This window comes from Cygnus atratus, chromosome 4 (assembly GCF_013377495.2).
Source record: "Cygnus atratus isolate AKBS03 ecotype Queensland, Australia chromosome 4, CAtr_DNAZoo_HiC_assembly, whole genome shotgun sequence".
NCBI lineage: Eukaryota > Metazoa > Chordata > Aves > Anseriformes > Anatidae > Cygnus > Cygnus atratus.
In genome coordinates, this window is record NC_066365.1 from 30,671,026 (window position 1) to 30,695,414 (window position 24,389).

At 36.0% G+C, this 24,389-nt stretch overlaps 1 protein-coding gene across 1 annotated transcript in view; it reads right to left on the reverse strand.

The window, feature by feature from the left end:
- The window catches only part of GLRB (glycine receptor beta), a 49,672-nt gene that overhangs the window by 18,807 nt on the left and 6,476 nt on the right, over nt 1-24,389 (reverse strand). The window contains exons 3-7 of the mRNA XM_035550024.2: nt 18,564-18,670; nt 15,926-15,993; nt 7,790-8,019; nt 5,000-5,082; nt 2,728-2,868 (exon numbers count right to left, since the gene is read on the reverse strand). Of these exons, the coding sequence (XP_035405917.1) occupies nt 2,728-2,868; nt 5,000-5,082; nt 7,790-8,019; nt 15,926-15,993; nt 18,564-18,670 (629 nt within the window). The remainder of the gene's footprint in view (nt 1-2,727; nt 2,869-4,999; nt 5,083-7,789; nt 8,020-15,925; nt 15,994-18,563; nt 18,671-24,389) is intronic.

Consider the following 24,389-nt stretch of genomic DNA (forward strand, 5'->3'; position numbering starts at 1 on the left):
GCAGAACTGGCATTTTTATGTTAATATTAGCACAATAACATTGCAAAAACATCATAAACTATTGTATCACAAAGAAAAGGCACTTCTATGTTACATTACAACAATATGAAAACCCAAGTCAGTATATATCTGTAAATAAAAAGTTTGTGCACACCTAATTTAAAATGTAGAATCTGTCACGAATATATTTATTTACCTTCTATCTTTTATCAACTAAGTATCCTCAAATGATAAGTCACCTTAAAATATTGTTAGAAACTGCAATCATTAAAAAACAAAATGATAAAACATTACGGAAATATACTCTTGCTGTCTTGAAGACACTATATGGTATTTTACAGTTCATTCTATCTTAGTCAATGATCTGTAGTCTGGCAAATTCTACCTGTATAATTTCTGAATAGTTTCTAGGTATTGGTTTGATTTACATTCAAATGGGATGACCTTCAAAATAGTTATTTCTTTGCTTTGTGCCAGAAATGCATTCTGCATGGCATTGCATCACCCTTCATTAGGCAGAAAATATCCGTTGCCTTCACCATTCAGTTTCTGTGGACCTTTTTGGATCTGTCATACATTTTGGTAAACAAAGAATAGGCAGTTTGCAAACTTAAATATTCAATTTATTGCCATAAAAAGTCACACCGAATTTGCTGACCCTCTTTCTACTTAGGCAGGTATTATAAAGTATCAGTTGACATAAATGGGTGGAAAAGATTAAGTTCTTTGCAGCTGGCAAGAATCTTCTGCATAAGCTGTAATTTTGAAAACTTGCTTGTACATGCAACACTGCCTCTTGATTACCTGATAAAATCCTTAACTGAGTTAATTTTAATTGTGTGTGCAAAAACTTCTCTTTGAAATGCCTTCAATATAAGAATTTAAAGTAAATCAAAGTTACTGAATCCTGAAAATAGCCGTTGAAATACTTCATCGAACCAAAATGTTCAAATTGCATTAATGACATGTTAATTCCAGTCTTGATTATAAGATTAACATGGATAATCTCCAGTTTTAAACAAAAAGGATTAGCAACAAAAGAATTATGAAAACTTTCTTAAATGTAACGCTGTCATTCCACCAACTCTGATGGTTCTCTAATGTTCTTTCTTTAATGTTCAAATCACATGCACACACAACAATGTGACTATTGTGCTGAGCACTTTGTACAATGTCATTTTACCTTGTGACCACAAGGTGTTGAAACTTGAAAGGGCAATGCTAGTTTTCTTTCCAGTTTAACTGTAAAGTGTGCAGTGATTAATTCTTACATTTTTCTTTAAGGTACTAAAAATCCTAAAAATGCCTGAACTATCCAAAGATTTTTTAGATATTTAACTTCAGATTTAGGACAAAACATAAAATGATTATGCTAAATTCGACAACACAGTTACAAGATAGCAATGTGGAGTTAATATTTCCTTTTTCCCTCAAATAAAATGCAAGTCTCTTTGCATTGCATCCAATTTTCCCATGTTTATGAATATTATTTGGGAACCGGAAGATTGATCCATTTAATTTTCCATTATTTTGTAGCCCATTTTTTCAGTAAAATCATTATTTATTTAAGAATAAATTATTTTTCTCACTCCTAAGTAAACTTCTACCATTTCTAGACTTAGATTTGAATGCCAACAACTTCTAGTAATTGGTTATGCTTTCCCCAATGCAGCATTTTCCTGAGAAGGGATAATTTCATACTATTTATAAATGTAAATACCTGAGACACTGAATTGTGTAGTTAGTAGGCTAAAAACTCACTCATTTTGCAGTTAAAAAAATGAAATAAACTTTATCTTTTTCAAACTAAATTCCTTAACTCCAAGCCCTATGAATGTTACCTGAGATCTCTCAAGAACAACTGCAAGTAATAGACCCTCAACTGCAGCTGAATAGTCAGCAAGAAACTTGCAAAGATGCTTCAGCACCACAGCCATCTTTGTAGAGTTTTAATGGGAGATTTGTGCATATGATGCAACAGCACTGACTAAAATACATCCTGCTGACTTCAGGTATTATGGGAAGTCTTGTGTTTGCCACAGTATGTGTGCAGTTTAGATATAATTATAAGCAGGAATCAATCAAGGTAGAAAAGATTAATCATTAAAGCCAGAACACAGAAACCATTGTAGAAATTTGTACCTACTCTCAGAAAACAACCACAGGACTAAATAAATATAGATCAAATAGCTCTGTATTTAGACTGCAAACAGCTTTCTATAGTGACACACTTTCAAGAACACTTAGAGAAAGGAAGAACCTGCAGGGGGAAGCTTTTGAAGTTATACTCTAATGCTATCCACTTTTTGAACAAAAGTTTGACCAGAAAACCAAAATTATCCTAATTTGCTGCATATCACATAATTCCACATGGAATGTCTATCAGAAAAGTTCGATATTACAAGCATAAAAAGGTATCAGGACTATAGAAACAAAATGGTGATGGAAAGATCAGAAAAGGTAAGCAAAACCAATACAAACACTTAATTTCATCTTTAACCTAGACATTTCTGTATTTGAATTTGTTTGCAGTAATTATTATATGTGATTGTTACTATGATATGAACTACTGGTAAGTTACAAGTAATCTATTTCCTCCCATAAAATGTAAGTCATGAACCCATGTTTATGGGTAATATCCATGTTTATGGGTATTAATCATTACCCATAAACAGTAACTGAAGGAAGCTTAAAGTTTTTACCAAGGAAATCACTTTGATTACCTACCTGTGCCTTTATAATACTTGGTACAGTTACCATATTCAATATCCTCCTTTTTAATATCAAACTGAGGCAGAGCAATTTTTTCTAACTGTACAGGATCTCCAGACTGCCAGATGAAACGTAAGTCATCAGTCGTGTAACCAACTACAAGAACAAAATGAAATAAAAAAGACCATCTTAATCAGTTTTCAGCATTAAAATCTAGCATGTATGTACCATTATTTCTTTCACTTTTTCTTTCTGCTTCCTGTTCAAAAAAATTAGACAAAACATAAAATAATATACAATGGAATTTTTATGTAGATCTAAATTAGTAGTTGACAGGTGGAGTATTATGTTATCAGCAATATTACACTGATTAAGAGGTGTTCATGACAGCGCTCACTGTCCAAACAAATAAAGCAATCCACAGCTTTGAAGTCTGCATATTCATTCACGCTCTACTTCAGCAAAGCATGAAAAATATACTGAACTTCAACAACACTCACAAGTCCTAGGAACTTGAACAAAATGTAACAATGCACCTAATTACTGTGATGAATCTTGGCTTTTGTGTAAAACAACTTTTCTGCTTAGTTGTTAACATTAAAGGCCCTGATTGATGAAAGCACTGACATTTAGGAAATGCATAACCAAGAATTTATGTAGATGCATAACCCTACTGAAATGAAGGCCTCTTCATGATCTCCTGAATATGGACAGACCTCCACATACATTTGAGTGCCTAAACCATGCTTTATACAACACCACTAAGTGAGAGGCAGTGGAAGTTAGGCTTATAATATTCAAACAAAGTAGTATTAACTAAATACGCAGCCATAATCATGATTTTATATGTTGTTTTTCTGCTATCTTGTTTATTAAGGATTAACTGAATACAGAGATAGTGTGAGTTAAATGGGAACAGAGATGGGGAAATGTAAAAAAGACTAAGTTGGGATGTAGTGGTTCACAATTCAAAGACTCTGAGAAATGTTTAAGGAACCATTCTTGTTCTGGAGGCATTGGACAGATGTTTTTTATCTTTGAAAAATAGCTGTCATTTAAAAAGTTAAACTGTCCATAATCCAACTTCTCTAAGATCAACAATAACTTAATAAAATCAGATCTCGAAGCTCCGTGCTGAAAGTAATATAAAAAAAATTACTTGTTCTAATGTTTGATTCATACAATCAGTTTCACCTCTTTACAACATGCAGCAAATCAAAAACACACTAAGGTCTTTTATAATACAATTACTGGGTAGTGAAAATCTTGTCTATAGGGAATGTGTAGAATTGGTGATCATAACTGCAGATACAGGGAACTGTTTGGTAAAAACTGGCAGCCTCTTTTGTTTTGGAAATCTAACAACCAGGAAAAAATGTGATTTTAAAATATTTTAGTGGAATAAAACTATCAATGGCTAACAGAGGAAGCAGGCCCGCCGTTGGAACTCGAAGGGAGACTGTGGGTCATGGGTACAATTCTTACTTTAGACAATGAAGTAAAAAGATAGAAGAAAGTTTAGTGCATAAAGTCTTTCCAAATGAGCAGAAAATCCATTCCTCCTCCCAAATTTAAAAACTAACACAGCATGGAGAGAGAGAGTAAAGTTGTTTAAATAAAGTTGATTACAAAGATGACTAAGTTTGAACTAACTTCCATTGATATTACTAATTCTAGGTCAACCACAAGTTGATTTGAGTTTACTATAAGAGTTTACTTCAGCTAATGTATATAAATATCAGAGATGGGCAAAACACTAATACTATGGACACATTGCAATTCTAAGGGTAAATGCTAGCAATTAAAAACTAAATGGTAGAACTCTGATATCATTATTATTACCCTGGTCCCCACCAGGATGCCCTGCTCAGCTTTGATTAACCTTGGTGTTTCCCAGGAGATTCAAGTAATACTGTTCATCATCCATGCAAGGGGATAAATTGGACCCTTTCAATGTACACAGAAGCACGGGTTGTGTAAGTTAAAACTGTGTATTCCTTATTCCAAATGATTTGTGTTTCCATTTTATTAAATTTAGTGTATACATTTTTGTAATACTAATCAGTTGTCATAGTGTTTGATAGCAAAAGCTAAACAACAAGTGCATGGTGCCATAACCGCAAGAAACATTTTTATAGGAAAATATATGTTGGTAGGAATCAGTGAATGTTAATTTCAAGATTCATTATAAAACATTGACACAAACAATACCGAATTGATCATTTTGGTTTGATTCTCAGGCATGCCTAGAAGACAACTGTTTTTATGCAGAAACTGATTTACATACAGCTTTCCAATTGCATCTTGCAGCGCTGTGTATCCATAGGAAACAAGGTCAAGTCCAAAGGGCATGACAGAGTAATAGACAATCTGAAAATACAGAAATGGAATTTAAAAACAGGGTGAGCTGCCGTGCAAGTAGCCGACTGCAAGAAGAAAAAACAAAACAAAACAAAACAAAACAAAAGAACACACCTTAGATGTTTGACTTTCAGCTTCTAAAATAGTAGAAAAAATGAACAAAAATTGTAAGTAGTAGTTTGCAATTTAAATGTCTCTACTAGAAATTTAAGTATCTCTAGTAGTCTGATAATACAATTTTATATAGAGTGTTAAACATATGGTATTTCACAAATTATAGGACTAATAATAGATGGCAGAAGACATAATTTTTAAGAATAAGCAAACCAAAGGTCCATACAGAACAGAAACCCATCTCCAGCAGTGGCTAGTGGCAAACTCCTGAGAAAGAATATGAGACTAGAGCAATCAGGAAATGACATTTCCCCAACAGCCTTCTTCAAGTTGTGCCTCAAGGACTTCCTAAACCAGAAGTGATGCTTCAGTATTTAAGAGAGCTCGACAGACTTTCGTCCTTCCAGAAGCTGCTTGCTTCCAATTGCTTTCTGGATTCCATGTACACTTTAATCATACATAGCATCCTGCAGCTAGGAACACACTATCCTGCACACTCTAAAGGTCTCCTTTCATCTGTCTTGACCCTGTCTCACAATTCTTTTACTCAAAAAAAAAAAAAGGTGAATAATCAACATCCATCTACTCTTTCTGTGCTATTCGAGACCACTATACGACCACCTTTATTACTGTTTTTCCTGGTGTGAAAAGATCTGCTTTGATTAGCTGTTCTTTATAAAGGATGCTGTTCCATATCTTTCAACATCCTAGAAATCCCAGCACTTTCTCAGCTAGTACTGAGCAGTTAGCTGACATTGTCAGAGAACTAACCATTATTATCCAAAAATTTTTTTCCTGAGTGATAATCCTCAAAACCCACCAGTTTATATATAAAGTTAGAATATTTTTTCCCTACATGCATAATTTCTTAGTTATTTACATTGAATTTCATCTCTTACTTTGTTGCTTAGACATTAGATTTCTTGTAATTCTCCCTGTTGTCTCTTTCCTTACTATTCTGCATAACTTGGCACCATCACAAGTGCTCACCAATTCACTGTTCACCTTTTTCGAAGTGATTTATGTGGAACAGCAAAACAGATTTTTCTGCGGGAGTCCACTACTTACTTTCCTCCATGTGAACACTGACTGCTTATTCCTACATTCAGTTTCCTAACTCCTCGTTATTTATGCAGGCAAGAACATTCTCTCACATGTATCTTGTCATTCATGTATTTTGATAACTGGAGATTCTTTCATTTATATGTGATAATATTTCTGTAAACTAAAAAGTCAAGGCATAGCAATATAAATTTTTAAAAATGGTAATTTTAGTAGCATGCTACCAAACATAAGTATGCCAAAAAATTAATCTTACCTTCATCAGTATCATTTATGAACACACTGTATTACTAAAATCAACAGAACATTTTGTAGAGCTAGACATTATTTTCAAACTATACTGAATTTGATTTTGGTATATGGAAGTTTAAGGAGAAATATTTTTCCATCAGAAACACTTCTATTAGTATTCACTGAATATTTACAATCCACTAACCAAACACATTCACTGAAATAAACTCATTTATAAATAGCTCCAATTTGGAAAAACGTTTGAAATAAATTTCACCATTTCACTTAACTTTTGCTGTTTCAAATGGGAAATTATTTTTGTAGCTGAAAGTGATTTTCCATTTTTGAAATAGGGATTTCAACAGGCTTCCAAAACTGCAACACAAACAATTGAAATCAGAACCAGGACCTTTGGAGTGAACCAAATGAAATGCTTCCGTTGCCCAATTTATTTCCTTTTCTGATTGCTGTCTGCAAAAGTCTTGAGATTGAGTTTTCTCATCCTTGGATTTGGAATGGGCAAAAAATCACACCAGACTCTTCCCACTTTCTTTCTTTTTTGTAGCCACTTCTGCTCTGGAAATAAAGAACTCATGCTACCATAATTTCAGATGTTCCCTCTAAGTGGTAAAAGTGAATTTGGGAAATCAATTCAATTTGTTGTTTTCAATGAATGACTGTTTTTATGGCATAGTGTACACTGACAAATAAAACCACAAAAAAGTATGCATTAATTGCAATTAAATTAAATATTTTTGGGCCCTCTGAAAAATCTATATCCACTAAGGCACAGACCTTAATAAGGATTATGTCCTAGTACTTTTACAAAACATTTATAATTCGAATTTTGTAATATCTGCCTTTCCTTATATCATCAGTAAGTAACCATCATTTTCATTAGTTGATGTAGAAATTCAAGTGGTGAGAAAATTACGTTGCTTTGCTGAAGGCTTTACTTCAGAGATCTCATCCATTTCATTATGCTTCCAGGAATCTTGGCAATTATCAACATAGTTTAAATTTTGTTACTAATACTAGTTTACTGAGTGTGTGTTATTTTAACATGATAGATGAATGTACACACATTTCAAACTTTTAGCACTTGCTGTGCTATCAATTGACATGCTTTGAAATTCCATCTGGTTAATTTTCTTACATTTCATTTAGTGGATCATTATTTGAAAATTGCCATATATATTTAAATATTAGCTAAAAACTGTATTGTGTTACTAATCTAACAGTGTATGTATCTCATATAAAGCCATCAATTCACTTAAAAAAAAACAGTAAAAATATTTCAATAAAATACCTCATGCTGACTAGTACATCTCCATCCCGAAATATAAAGAGAAGGATATTTTCTTGAGTGACATCATGGAAGTTAGCATTTTTTTCATTTGCAAAGAACAAGTCTGGCTTCCAAAGACACTTAAACATCGTTGGGTCCACTGTCAGTGTGTCCGAACCCCTCCAATCATTGGGCAGTTTGAGTCTAGGGTCATTCCACTTCTGTCTTAAAAAAATGTTGACTCTATAATCCTGATGAGAAGAATACATAAGTATTAGAGCAGCCAAAAGTCTACCCCCCAAAAAAAAACACATGAAGAAAGAAGACCATTATATCAGATTCACTAAAGAAAAACAATTTATGCCCTGATTTGTCTATCACATAGATAGTAATCACTATTCAAGCAGCATTAATAAGTGTCAATTTTAATGGAATTTACTACAAAAAGGTAGATTATGTCTTATGCTTTGAATACAATATTTTTTATTATTATTATTTTTTAAAAAAGGACCAAGTTGTCCACCCAGGATGCTTTTTGCATGCCCTCTGATAGTAGTCCAGTTACACAGGCATATAAATAAAAGCAGGCAGCAATGCAGAGGGAGCCATAGCTTGACTACACTGAATTACTGCAGCTGCAGGCACAGCACCACTTTTATTAACACATCTTGTAAGTGTAAATTCCAGTTTATTCTACAGTCAGTTAAGTGACACACTGATGGCAATGTGCCAATCTATAAAAGCAGAAAACCAACCAGGTAGATAGCAGATTTTAAACTACACACAGAGAATACATCCTCGGGACCTGTAATATTGATTTGGGGCTATTTTTGTAGGAAAACTGATGACAGCATGCAGCTAAGTCCTTAGGTAGCATGTAAGGAAAGCAGGTGCAGAAAAGGTCTCAAAAATCAAGACAAAATCAAGATTTTATATAGAGGAAATTTTCCTCTGAATTAACAGGAGTTTTACTAAAGTATGGACAGTAGTAGAGCCATGTTCAATGAAAACCAAATTTTGCCTTTGGGAACTGGAGTAGCATGTGTCTCAGGGCAAAACAATACCCACATGCGTTCTGTCCTCAGTGAAAGCTGTGTGCATCCAAAGGACAAATCTGACCCAGTATGTCAGTTATGATTTTTCAGTCTTACATGTAAGTCTTTTTGTTTTTCGCATTTACATTTAAGCCAATGCTTCTTGTTTATGTAAATGGAAACTAGGCAGATCACATACAAAAAAAAATAAATAAAAATAAAGGTATTGTTAAACAAAGTAAGACAAAAATAAAATCCTATATTTAAGGTTACTCTATCTCTGGTCTTCCTATTCATATTCTATGGTGTGTTTTGTTTATTTTTTTATAATTATCTATTAGGCACTAAGCAACCTGAGACATGGACTGCTACTGTTTTACAATTATAACAAAACGCCAGGTATCTGTGAAGGTTCTTGACATATTTTTGATTTATCAATGTATTCAACATGGTAAACTAATTTTATAAAGGCATGCTGTACAAGTTAGTGTCTTAACACATTTTAGTGTTGATACAGTGTAAGTTCTCTTCTATAGTACTTATTATAATGCATATATTTACAGTCCAAAGCAAGTGCCACATTTACAGACTCATGCTCACTCCAACAGGAAGGAGTTCATTTGGTTAAGACTTCATGTAGAATAGTTTACCCTACTGATTTATCCTGTTAATTGGAACACAGGGCCCACCTTCCCATGTCCAGTTCACCAGTCAGATCAGCCCAGGTATTTCTTTACTACACTACTATACTAAGCTGTGTAATGTGTTTTCCCACTGCATTGTAATGAGAATCAAAGGACCAAGACTTAAGCATACAGATCTAAGGCAACATTTATTAACATGCATAGTTCTGAGAGAAATGTTACTCTTTAGCAGTCTGTTTTTGAAACGAAAATATATGTAGTCTGATTTTTCTTTATACAAAGGCCTATATCATCCTGTCAAAGTAAAGAAGCAGTATAAAATAACGGATGATATAAAGTGACTTAGTACTGGAAGGCTTTCATAGAGAAACTTCAGAATATGAGGGAATTAAGCTCATTATCTCAGAGTGCATCTTTTCAATTATATACAGATAATCAAAAAATTATTTGTTTGTTTCTGAAGTTCCCATTCTAGATGGACTTCTTGTCTCTGTGAAAAGAATTATTTTCAAACATATGAGATAATACTACATACCGGTCACATTCATAAGCATAATATGAAAATCAATTTTCCCAGAAACAAGTGCATCACCATCATTTAAAAGAAAATAAAAAACATTCTCACAGCCACAGGCAAATGATAAGCACTATCCAACACTTGCCTTCAGCTTACACATTGTGGTGGTTTTACCCTGCTGGGCATCTGAGCTCCACTGCAATCGCTCTCTCACTCCCCCTCCTCAAAGGGAAAGGGGGGACAAAATATGATGGAAAGGGGTCAAAGGCTGAGATAAGGACAGGGAGATCACTCAACAACCATTGTGACAGGGAAAGCAGACACAGTGTAGGGAGATTAATTAAATTTATTACCTATCACTAGTGGACTACAACAGTGAAAAACTGAAAGCAAACTAAAAACACCTTCCCCCTTCCCTCCTCTTCCTGAGCAGCTCAGGGGATTGGGGAAAGGAGGCTGTGGTCGGTCCCTAATTCAGAAGAAGGTGTTTAAATCACTGAAAATCAGAATGCACTGTCAAAACAAGAATTGGTAATAAGATCAAGTAGGTGGTACTTTACTTCTTTCCCTGTTCTATTACAAATGATCTTAAGTATACCAAACAATGGGCTGTAGCGACAGTTTAAGAACTTGATTCTATTCCCATTGGAGTCAATGGAAGAGAATTCCCCCTAAAACAGGTAGGTTCAGATCTACCTAAATGACTAGAAAACTGTGACACTGTACTTGGAAAGGAAGTTGACCCCATACTTGAGGCAATACAGAAAATGTCCAGAGAAGGAAAGAGATGTCAAGAGACAAAACTGGTGCTACAGACAATAATGTGCAGAAGGGCTTCTTTTTAGCAGAATACAAACCATTACAGCATATGGCAGCAGTTCAGGCTGTGATCTGGTATAATCCATTTTGGAACAAGCCTGCAACTAAACCTCTAAACCTTGGGAAACAGATTTTCAGATTCAGAATATGCACTGCAATTAGGCTCAATGTATGCTGAAGAAATGGTCTGCATAAGACACGTGGTCTTCCTCCTGCTATACATTTTACAGATGTTCTTTGAATATTGCAGAATGATCAACATTTTACTATAAAACGGAGTCACATAACAATTACAAAGCCTGAAACTAGAGTGAAAAAAGAGTCACCATTGGAGTGAAGAGGATCTGGGAAGTAAAGAGAATCACTAAAGTGTTCTACGGGGCTTTGTTTTGCCGTGAAACTCCCAACAGAAAGAGTTTTTTTCAGGGAGGTTGAAAGGGGAGGCCTTCTAGGAAATATTTCAAATGTAACCTACACAGTGGGCATATGGCCAGAAGTACTCTTCAGGCCAGAAGCTAGGCATAGCCAGCACTTCTCTCTCTGCGAACTGGAGCAACACTAGATCATGAAAAACTTTTTCTATATCAACTACAATGATACAAAGAAAGGAAGCATAAAAGCAGTCTCTTTTAACTGAGCAGGAGTAGAGTACTCTCTCTTAACAAAGCAGTAAAGTAGAAAACAGTATTTTTTAAACTAAAAGAAGAAAACTGGAATTTATTTTAAGCACATGAATACTAAAATAAATAAATAAATAAAAAGGTTTTGAAGTAAAGGAGAAGGAAGTGGTGTTTTGCCATTTGAGTCTGAGAAGAAAGGTTACAGTGCAAATACAAACTTTGAGGACAGCCTCTGTAGACAAAGGGACAGATCATTAGTACAGCTAAAATATTATAGCCTCATGGGTATTTATAAACAAAGGATCTATCCCTAGGAATCTCTGACTGGTCTGTAACAGTTTCTAAGGGTGGCGTAATCACTGTATTTTTCCACAAATCTGCAAAATCAGAAGCAGAGTTAGCATGGGGATCCCAGACAAGTACTCCAAATAGCTAGAAGGAAACAAGTTACATGAGTTCTGATGAAGGGAGCTTACTGGAAGCTTTCCTCCATTTTAGCTGTACAAATTCTTATTCACTCTGTAGTTAACTTTTTTTTTTTCTTTTCTTTTCTTTTCTTTTCTTTTCTTTTCTTTTCTTTTCTTTTCTTTTCTTTTCTTTTCTTTTCTTTTCAATTTTACTAGTTAACCCGTTTGATGCATGTATGAAAAGGTTGCAATTATCTCTAGTACTCAACAATACAACACGAACCCTACTTTTGCTAGACATGGAGCAAGTATTTCCCCTTCAGTTTCTTCACAGGAGTTTGAATAAAGCAATATAGACTTCTGGGCATAGGATCAATGCTATGCCTCCACTAATCTTGATTCAAACCTGTTGATGCTTTTCTACAGAGAAATTCCCTTCTCTCTTAAAACTAAGTGGACTCTACCTCAGCAGGAGGTCATCTCTACTCTTTTTTGTTGATGATGAGCCAACTGCATAGCTAAGAACACAAATAGTTCTAGGACTAGAAGGACAGAAGGAAAAAAATAATTGATCCTCATCAAAAGAGCAGAACAGGGAATGTGACATTAAGTCATAAAATTATTTCCCCTGTCATTAGTCAGTCAAAGGATGTTCATAATGACAATCAGTTTGATCTACTGCTGGACAACTCATGCCCATAGAGGACAGGCTGTAGAGGTCTGGTCCCAATAAGACTTTTTCTGGCCTTCCTTGCCCTCAGTCTAGCCACACTTTTACTTCCCGTTTTAACCCTGAGTGAGTAAAGTTCTTGTCTCAGCACCCACCTCTGCCTCCTGCTCTGTCTCTGCTTTAATATACTGGCTTTCATCCAATGATTGCCTTGTTTTCAGCTGGAACAGATTGTGCAACCTGTCTAAACATGTAATCTTTAGCAGAATGAGCCTTTCTCTCCATGTCTGCCGTACTCATCAAACCCAGATGATGGAGACACATTACTGTTACATGAGATAAAAAAAGGAAATATGAAGCTAAGAAAAAAATGCTGGTCCTTGTGTCAAAGATCAGTTGCACCAAGTTCTTATTGTTCAACGTATTTTCTCTTAATATCTGCAAAGAGCCCCCAGTCTTCAGCATTTATATAAGTTTAATGACACTCTTGAAGGTTTTCTAATACATGCTATTTATGAATACATGTCATTTGGGATTTTTGGCGGGGCTACAGTTGGTGAAAAGACTGAATCACTGGTTACTGTATTTTTCAGAGAAGCCATGTCTGTTAAGCTTTGTGGGATTCCTGAAACATGAGAGGAACCATCAGAACCAGCCACCATGATATGACGACAAGGAACACTGCAGGGGCCTCTTTACAGGTTAGAGGTTCCAGACATTAATTCCATGGATAGAGTTGGCTATTTCATAGAGTGGTCTGAGAGTGGGTCATCTTAGACCTTACTGAAGGTATCTCCTTCTGCACTTCTTTAACAGCCTCCTGAACTGAAAGGAAATCTGCATACCTAATGGCCTTTTGTAACAGGCACTGCACCCATTTGTTTGTTGGGTTCTCCACCACCACCACCACCTCATTTCCAACCACCTGGCGCTCATGGTTATTTTTCCTCACCCTTCAATCACCCAACAAAAGGAATACTGATATGTTGCAGAACGTGCCTTTAGCTTGGTCAAACAGGATGTTTTACCCCCATGCAGATTTTTGCAAAAAAACTATTAATTTAGCTAGTGCAGACAGAAGTGGCTACAGAGCCAAAAATCACAATACATCATTCACTGAATACTTACAAATGTATTATTTCACAGCTTTTTGTATCAGTAATGATATTACTTCAACCAGTTTAGTAGCTGCTGTTAATTTTAGAGAGCCAGTCAAGAAATCAGTATTCTTCATGACTCACACTAATGCCCGACACAGTAGAGAGGCAGGCAGCTACTTTCTTCTCCAGCACTGAGGAATCTTTTTCAGCAGTCCTATTACTGTGTGCAAATATCTCTCCTTCCTGAATTCAGGAGGCTCCACTGGTCCTTCACAGAACTGATTTCTCAGCTCCAGGAAACACTTTTTCTGTGATTATGGAGGTACTAATTGTCTCCAAGACCGAGGGACTTGTTGCTGTCTGGTGCATTATCCAGACCATATGAAGACAAGTACCAGCCTATGCCCAAAAAAGCAGCAATTCCTGTATGTCCATAGGACCCTATACTGCCGGAGGAAAGGCTTCCCAAGTGATATATGTAAGAACAAATCAACTAATTCTTTTGTCAATGCCTCTGACAATGTCCTCTGACACATGAGGGGAACCGGGAAGTAAATCAGGCTTTGCATTAACATTCTTAGATATCACAATGATGGGCTGGACATAGAAATCTAAATAAAAGCATAAATTAAATCAAGGTTGGTGTCTGAAGCTCTGAAATATGAAGGAGAGCATGACTTATCTTACTGAACATCCTAGTAAATCTGTGAGCAACTAGACAGGAATTCACAGGCAGGCATACATGCATTGCAGTGGAGAAGATGCTTAGTTTTGGGGGTAGAGGCACACCCCTTACATTCATGTTTTGTTACTATTTGGCTGTGGGTGAATTGTAAAAAAGCCTTTGTAAAAGTCACTTTTTAAAGCATGCAATAAATTTAAAAAACTTGAAACGGCCATCTGGCCTAATATACCTGCCATCTTAGACATGTATCTCACTCCTACTTCCCTGCTCTTCCTCCCTGCTCCTTTAAACTTCAGTCCCCTTTTTGTTTTCAGGAAATAAATCTCAAAGTATCTTCAGCAAACTTACATTCTTTGTTTTAATATCACTTCCTGCTAATGCCATTAGCTGACTTGCTATCATTTGCAATCAAATCTAAATCCTTTATTCCCTCCTAGCAAAGAAACAGAAATTTCTGTCCAAGCTGCTCAAAAGCTACTTCAGCCATTGCATGTGTTTAAATTTAAGCAACTCTGCAGTCTCAGTGAAACATCGTTAGGGTATCATGCACACTGGTTCTGAATTTTAAGCTGGTATTTACTTCCATGTGCAACAAGAGGTAGTTTATTATTTATTAGCCATATTATGGCTTATTGCTTTCCTGCCATTGCGACTAGGAATGCTGCCTTAACCACAACATTAAAAAAGGAGCCTGATTTGGGGAACTTTCTCAATGCTCTGGACAGAGCAGATCACTGCAGCTGTTTCTACACTGGATGGTCTGGAAGTGCCTCAGGACTCCCAGGTCTCAGTACACACCCTGGCTGTGGCTTCCCACATACTGGCGAGACATGGTGCATTCCCATCTTTTTTACCCAAAAGAAAAACCCTGATCGGGTCATAACATCTTCAATAACTGAATGTATATTTTGCAATATTTTTGACAGCATTTATTGGAAAAATCATTGCAAAAAGATCTTCAAGTCCCAGAATACTGGAAAGCGCTTTGCTGGAATTACGTTTTATTTTGAAATTGATTCTACTTTATATAACAACAACAAGTGAAAAGTGCAATGTGGATTATTTGGTGCTGTTATTGGCATGTTGAAATACTTTGAACTGCGAAAACTATTTTAGAAGCTTCAGTCCTCAGTTTATCTTTTCTCACACAGCAAATAAACAGGAGGAAGAGTACAGTCATTGATGCTCTGCTCCTTTATTCCTTCTCCTTGTAGTCCTCTATGATTTACTCCAATTCTCGGACCAACATAGAACCTACCTATATGCTCGAGACTTATGCATGTATGTTCCTTCCCTTTTCATCTACAGTCCAAGTACTTCCTTTATTAATCCACAGAGCAATCTATTAACTGTCAGACATACTTTCCAAATGTGTTCTTCCTTTGAACAAAGTATGGAAAAAAGTTCATTTCTTGCATCTTAGAAACCACAGATTTCCTTTTATGTTCATCAGATTCTAAAAGCTATGGCAATCTGTGAGTGAAATAGATTAACAGGTTTACATTTACAATATAAAGCACAGTCAGTCTATCACTAGCCCAATTAACTCACTTCTCAGTCCGCACAGTCAAAACAACTTTATAGTTCATAATCCTCACCCTGAAATTTAATTTAATAAGAAAATCTGCATGTGTGCTCCATTCATTTCATTTCAGTCTTACCATGGTTGTCTCTTGAATTGACCCAAAGCTGTTAATGAAGATGTTTACTGCAACATCGACTGGAATTCCTTTAAAAAAAAAGGAGAGATTTCTAGTCATCTGCACAATCCAGTAAATGCACACTATCCTTCATTTGAGGCTTCTTTGTACTTCTATCACAATAAGAATATTTTTCACAGCTTTATATTTTCAAATTAATATATACATGCTGTTTTCAAAAGCTATGGTTAATCTGTTGCCACTGAAAGTTAATGGAAATCATGAGAACTATTTTCATCCTAGTGATAAGGAAACATAAAAAAAAATCTTAGTCTAGAGTGCTAAGCTTAAAGCATTTCATAGCCCATAAATTTGAATCATTTTCAAATTCCATGATTTTCAGCTATCACAGAATGCACCATCCAGTATTACTTTTACACACAGTACAATGAATAGAAGCAATTCACATTTCTAGCGGCAAACACATTTAACTGCCAAAGTCATGATGATGATCTATCATCCTAAATTACCTGTACATGATTTATGGTGACACATTTACTTACATTGTAAGACGATACTTCTTTGCACAAGTCAAGTGCATAAATGCACAAGTGTGCATACGGGGAGATAAAAATTGTTTCATGCAGCTTTCCCAGCTACCAAGCAAGAGAGAGTCAGAAAGCTGTTCCATTTTACAGTGATTACCAGTTTGCCAAGAAAAATTTTGAGAAGCCAGCAGCTGTGAAGATATCAAGATGGACTGGATTTTTTCCTCTTTTCCACAGCCAGGATTCCTGTAGCTCAAGAGGGATGGTGTGACAGCTGCTACATGTGCCCTCTGTCACCCCACGGGAACTGATAGGCAGTCATTTATCTGGTGTTAACAGCAGGTTATCATGAAGCAGAGGGAAATGGCCTGATGGTTTTGAGAACTAATTATGGTCCACTAGTTTTATTTAGCACCTGTATGTTGAGAGTGTCAGTACACACACTAGATGCATGCATCTAATCTCATTTACACTGTTACAAGTACTTAACCCAGTGGAATTCTTCCTATTTTCAGCGGTAAATGAGATATAAGAATGTAAGAAGATGATTCTGATAGAGAAAACACCAAGTAATATATGTCTTATTTAATAGTTTGCTTGTGTACACACAGTATTTCAGAGTACATTAAACAAAAATTCAAACTCTGTAAATTCTTTTTGTTTACCAGAAAATTGCTACAATAAAATTTCACTTGAAAAAACTGAATTTCACTGAAAAAGTGAACCTGTTTGTTTCGTTAAATCAGATCAGTGAACTGTAGTTCTTTCGGTTACGCAATAAACATAATACATCATTTAGTTCCTGATGTTTGTGACGGTACACCCACTGTGCCACTGGTAGCCAGGAGTGTTCCGTCTCTGTCAGATCTAAATAGGAAGTGCAGTCCAAGAAAATCAGTCATGCGTGAGGAACATTTTAACATGGGCAAATCACTTGTCAGAAAATGTTGGTTTTTTTTCCAGCTCCCTGTGAGCTAGCATTACATCTCCTCCCTCTTTCATCAGTCTTGATTCTTAACAGACCGACAGCAGGGATATCAAAAATATAAATCAATCTGCAATATGCTTTGCTATAACAAGCTTATCATGCTGAAGAACAGGTAGAACAGAGGCTGGACATTTATTTTTTGTGACAATGTTCAGTGCTGAAATCAAACAAATATGATTCTACGGAGAATAAGAAAGAAGCAAGAAACTTGCTGAGAACTGAGTTTAATGAATTTATAAGACTCAGTTAAATAGAGCATCTGAAACTGGTTTCTTCAAAAGCACAACAAAGATTATAGATTTCGCAAAATCTCAATATATTGATATATGTGTTACAATATCTCTTAACATATATATAATTAAATATAAGTTTTAAAAAGAAAGAACTGATTTATGTAAACTGCAGTGTCTGTAATGTAATAAATTTTCTGTCTTTTTCAAGCAGGGAAATAATGTAACTCCTGGTAAGTGTAATTCACAGTTCTATGATTACTAGAGGTTTTCCAGAGCATATGTATTCCAGTCTTTTTTGTACATGAAAGGATATCACATTTGCCTACATGGAAGATTCCTACAACAGTTGCCTACAAGAAAGGTGTTTCAAAATCACAGAATGTGTTTAAAGTCATTACCTATTTGAAATCCCATATATGTAAGCTGTATTATTAACATAGCTTTGAAGATATGTTCCGTATGACTTCCAGCAGTGATACTGCTGATCCCAAATTTTACAAAGTCATCTTAAAGGATCTTTATAGAGAAGTTTAGTGTTTTAAAATACTGTAAAGCAGAGATACTACTAAAGCCAAATTAAAATGTAGGAATAAAAAGATATTTTAAAAACTTGCTCTACAAAACCTAATTCAACTTTTAAAAAATCTTTTATAAAAATGCAAGCGTAATAATAACAAAAGCATCAGACACTATTATGACCATGACGTCCCGATATATTTCAGCTCAAAAGGGTAAATGTCTCCTATAGTTTCACATTGTAGGGAAATTTCCATCATTCTTAAAAAGAAACATAGGCTGTGAATATCATCTTTATATAAACTTTCTATATGTGAAAAGAGCAGAAGTTAAATTCCAAAGATTAAATAAAAAGGCAGAAATATCTGACAAACCTTTGAAATTTGGTCTTATCCTGGGGTCATAACTGAGCAATAGCCTATTCAAGATATTGCTTGTAGAATTAGCAGGTACCCTTGCAAGGTCTTCAGCTGATTGCTGGCTGTAAAAAGAAGTGTATTCGTTACTATTTAGAGAGAAACAACTACATGCTTAAAGTTAAGTCATTTCACAAACAAACATTTTCAAGTTCCATACTGGATAGTCTTTCTTTGTGATGTTTTAGTATTTCTCAAGAAGCTGTAACAAACCTGACAGTTCTCCTACATGCTCTAACTGTAAACTCAATAAGGTCAATAGATAATAAAATAAATCTTGTAAAATAAGTAAGAAGTTCACTAATTGCTCCCTTCCCTCTTAATATATATCCAGAGGGACATGATTTCTTCATTAGGAGAAAACAGCCAGCTTAACTATTTTTAGGGACTATCAGATTAGGAACACAAGAAAATTGACAGCCACTTCTTAGGTGACAAAACACGCAGTGCCTTTTGGCAGCCTCTTGCTTTCAGATGCCAGTGGCAGCTAGTCCAGCAAGCTGCAGCCCTTGCATAGTCTCATTGGTAAGTACTAATTGGAGGTTTGTTATGGAAGACGAGGCCTTGCACTCTGTTTTTTCAGGGCACTTTAAAATATCTCCATTTACCTTGCTGTCATTGTCTTGGGTGTTAAATTAAAGCCATCACGAAAATCAAAAAGAACCTGTGACAGGTGAATGTGGCTACAAGAGTAACATGCAAGTGAGAGGAATAAAAAGCAAGAGAAAGGGTGCACGGTCCCCACCCTATGCACTTTAAGCACCTGGCAGGCTGGTGACGTCCTGTAACTGAATTTCTATGCTGTCTGTAGAACCTGTTCAGTGATGATTTCCAGTTTTGAACCTTGTCTCATATTCACCTTTCCCTCCATTTTCTGACTACTCTGCTAACCCTTTGTCTTTATAATTTAATAATCAGGATGCCATGTAAAAATAAGACAAACACCCTACAGAGGCATGTCATATACATCAACACTATTGCCTCTGGCAAGCAAATATACGAATTTATTTTAAAAAAATGATCCAGTTAATTTTCTAAATATTTCCCTTAACTAGTAGCAGCTGTTGTTGTCTCTACTACCCTGCTCACCCTGCTTAATTCTTTTTTGCATTATTGTTTCTCATATCTCATATCAATGTCAGCTTGACAGATCTATGGGTGATTCTTTATAGCGTTTTGGCTCACTGCTAGTTTTCATCTCATCCTTCACTTTCCTTCATGTCCTCTGGGACTTCTGCATTATTCAAACATTTATTGAAGATAATATTAACTCTCCAAAAGGCTTTTGGCCATTTTTATTTTATATTTTTTTTTATAAAAAGCCTCCTGACTTTAAGATATCTATTTCCAGTAGCTTCTGTTCAGCATCATTCTTATTGACTACTGGAAAAAAAATAATTACTAAAACACTAAAACAAGGAACTTTTTCCTTTTTGCAACATATCTTAACTTCCACTAGCATGTCCTTACTGTGTACAATAAAACTCTGCTAATTTAGTATTAGAGAAATTAAATACCAAGAGGGTTTCAAATTTCTTCAAATAATTGATAAATTATTTGGTAAATAATTGATAAATAATTGATAAATTCACCTTCTAATAATTTTCCTAGGCTTTTTATATTTGACTCAGATTTGAAGCATTAAGTACATAAAAGAGCTGATTTACTTCTGACACTTTGAGGTTTGTTTTCAGTTTGCAGTGTCAAAACAAAACCAAACAACAACTAATGAACAAACTTAAAACCCAATTTGTTTTATATTTCTCTTATGGATTGTTCAAAGAAGTTCATTAAATAGTAATAATGGTAATAGTCATTAAATAGTGATGATCTGAACCACGTGGGACAACATGGACACAAAAATTAAACACAGATGCTTGCAGAATGTATTTGCAAACAAATCCAAAAAAAAAATTAAAAAAATGAGCATTAAACAGCAATAGAAAGCCAAACATAGCTGACATTCTGACAGGTTTATTTGTCTCTTTAAGTAAAAGGAATAAAGCTGTAATTTTGTGAGGTCTGTGTTGCACTGCAGAAGGATGTTAATACAAATGTGTGCTCAGGTTGTTCGCTCAGAGGTCACACAATGGACATTTACTGCAGTGGGGGAAGCCAGTGATGTGAGGAAGAAACGTGGCAGCACTGCTTTCTGGTTATGATCATCATGATCACATTTACTGCAAGTGCTTGGGTAGTGTTTTGAAGTTGTGTCATGTGCACACATTTTTCCTCACTTTAGGAACCAAGTGAAGCACAATAGCATTGGCTACTTTGAGCTAGGAGAAGAAGCCCGGAGTCAGTAATCACTAGTTTTTTAACAGTGACTTTGAACTAAGTGGTGGAATGGAAAAAGGCTTTGCTGAGTACAGGGTATATTTTCACTGCAGTCTTTCACAGTATGCTGTCATTGAACTACCATCACTGAGTAGCACTCGGGCTACTAAACATCTTCACAAGGACTGGAGAGCCCTGCTGATCAAAATTTCACTTGGAAATCAATAAATCATATGCATAGCTTCTGCTAAACTCAGACATTATGCCACTTTCAGAGTGATAGATTAGCAGAATAACTAAACACTGAACAGGGTGGGCTGGGCGCATGGAGTAACTGGCTGAGATGATTCAAGCCATGGAGATACTCATCTAAAGCCACTACCACCCCTGCCTAACTGGCCATTCTGGAACAGTGAGCTTTGAATTGATGTGTAGGCTACACTAGAGAAAAAGAATTTGAGCTCAGACCTTCCTTCCCAAGAGATGCAGTACTTCAGTTTTCTAAAGGCTGATTCCCACACACCACCACTCACGCCAACTGAAAAGTTACTTACCACCTTTCCTTATCTGACCTAGAATTTTCATATGAGAAGCTGATAACGAGCCAAAGGTTCCCCTTAAATTTCCACTAGTTACAGCACATGTAGTAATTTTAATACATTTACTTCAACCTGCAAGGAATGCATGTGTAGCTGCTGGAAAGCATTAGGAAATGGAAATGTCGCAATGTAGCAACATTTTTCAAAGTAATTTATCAGTTCTAGTCAAGACACAGTACATAACAAGTGAAGGGTAATGCAACTGAAGTCTCACAGTTGTTATAAAAGGAATTTAAAAGAAAGTAATAGTAAAGCTAGAAATTGTCTTATCAAAATTTTGCCTAAACCACACTTTTTTTTTTTTTTTTTGGGGGGGGGGGGGTAATTAAATAAAGCAAAGCACAATGTCTTCTCCTTTTCTGCAAGAAAGGAGAAAGCAATCAGTGTTCTCACTTTATGAACAGGGCTCTCTAAAGCCAGAAAGAAAACAAAATACACTTAGTCTGTCAGCATGACATCTCAGTGGGATATGACTGGCCTCTCTCCAGTCTACTTCTGGTATCACCGACAAATAAAAGAATGACTTTAAGTACTGCATTGCATGAGATACACAGGGAGGTGTCCATCTCGTCTTTCGTCCACTGCAGCCGCACACATTTTATTGCAGCTCTTGGAGAACATGATTAACATTTTAAATTGATGTCAATAGATAATTATCTTCGTAATTCCTTAATCAAAATCGAGAAGTTTTGGTAAGTAGATATGCATGCAAACAAGAGGCATACTGTTGGTTGAAACTGATATAATAACTTCTTTACACTTGTGTCAAGCAAATGTGTCAGAAGACACTATGTCTCTCTCTGTTGGGTTATGACATCTAGTCTCCCAGAGCTCACTGAAGTTACAAGGAGTCCTTATCACAGACAGTGCCACAGGAAGATGGCTGGAAAAAGGAATATCAACAACATTTATTCTACACAAATGGGGATGGGAACCTTCACTGCTGTTGTTTTAATTCACCTATTGCCCTGATCCCTGTTCTTAAGATCCCATTATGCTGAAGAATCTCTCATTTTAGAAAAGAACATTAATATATTTTTTACTTATGGCATGGCAATCAGGGAAAAAACAGGCACATATCAGAGGCAAGCTAATTCACATCCCATCTTATAATACACTGCAATCCAAACAATCATGCTGCATGCTTTTTCTATTGTCAGCATTTACTTAGAGCTCACAGCTTGGATAACCTAGCGTCAAGCTTTGCCTTTGCATAGATTACTGTCTGACAGATAAAAATATATATTCCAACTCACACTGTTATCTCCAGCAAAATGTCCTATGTAATGCCGAAACAACAGATTTTAGTACAGTTTATCTAATTTATGTGATGGAAACTGACATTTTAGTCACATAACATGACAGCAGATATCAGGGAATGATAAGAATAAGTTTTGGGAAACACGGTACCTGTCATCTTGCCATACACTGCATGTACTACTTCCTTGATACAACCTATCAGTGTTCTGATTTGCAGGCATTTGATTTTCTGAGTGCACTAACTCAAAGCACAAAAACAGGTTAATACAAATCAAAGAGATACTATATAATTCCTCTGAGCGATCTCTATGATCTCAAGCATGCTTAACAGCCACATTTTCAAACTGTAGCACCTGAAATCTCTATTACTAGGGAGAATAATTATGATACCTCCAATGCAAAGCCATGTCATTCAAATTACATTAAAACTACAGAAATCTCAATAACTTTTTATGCATGCTCACAAAATGCAGTTGACAGCTAAACACTTAAATTTAGTTATGTAACTTCAGTCCCTGAATTTAGAAGTAATCCCGTATGGTGAACAAAGAGAAAGGTTCCTTCACAGTGCAATACAAAACATAAACCCTGCTGGGGCAGACTGAATAAAATAACTCCTCTTTCATCTGCTATGGTAGAAAGCCCAAAGAGAATAGGTCCCAATGGGCATGTCAGCAAGATTCCTGAAGCTGGGTGGTGTGAATAGTTCAGCTAGGGCCACTACTTCAGTCCTTGACTATCAGAACTCTCTAAGTTCAGCTTTGGTTTCACATTCAACATTTCCAGGATTGGACACGTTGAGGAGTGTTTAAACGGCATTCTGAAGTGCCTTGTTGTTTTTCTGTAAGCTTGAGAAAGCAAGACGATTCATCTGCACACCAGAGGCTACAGCCCCAAAACCCACAGAACCAGGTTAGTACAGTACTTCATCCAGCCCGACTCGAACTGCTCACGACAAGCTAATGGTGCTTGTTTGCTTCCTGCTTAGGGACCTCTGTGTCCTACCAAAGTCACCACCCAAGTGACCTTTGCGCAGAAATGCCGTTCTGCTGCGCTCTGGCATCACAAGCATGCATGAAATATGATCAGCATCCAGATGTTTAAGCAGAACTACAGACATTTGTCCACCTCGGTCCCCATGTCCCTATCTCTTTTCTAAATAAACACTGAGACGAACAAGACATAGATCTCGATAAGAGCACCATCTTGGTTAGAAAGCATAAATGGAGAGACATTTTAGGAATTTTTCTTTCAAAGACCCATTTGGTGGCGCTGGGAACAAAATGTAGTCTTACGCTTTTCCTCGCACTTAGGTTCTGGGGATGGAATTTAACCTGCTGATCCACATTTCTTCTCAGTCTGAAGGCTATACATGAATTAGAGTGCTCAAGTCTGTAACTCTTCTGCACAGTTGTATTGTCTCATCACTACAGTGTTCAGAATGGAGTAAACACTGCTCACTTGAGAGGAAGAATTACTGAAAGAGAACCAACTTACCATAGTTAATTACTGTTTTACACGATAACTTAAGTTTTGCTTATACAGCTTTATCTTTTACTCCCCAGCATGCTTATCCACTCTGAATACAAATTCCCAGACCTCCTGGAATGTGGCCCTGTCTGTCTGAGATCATGGCTTTCCATGAGAG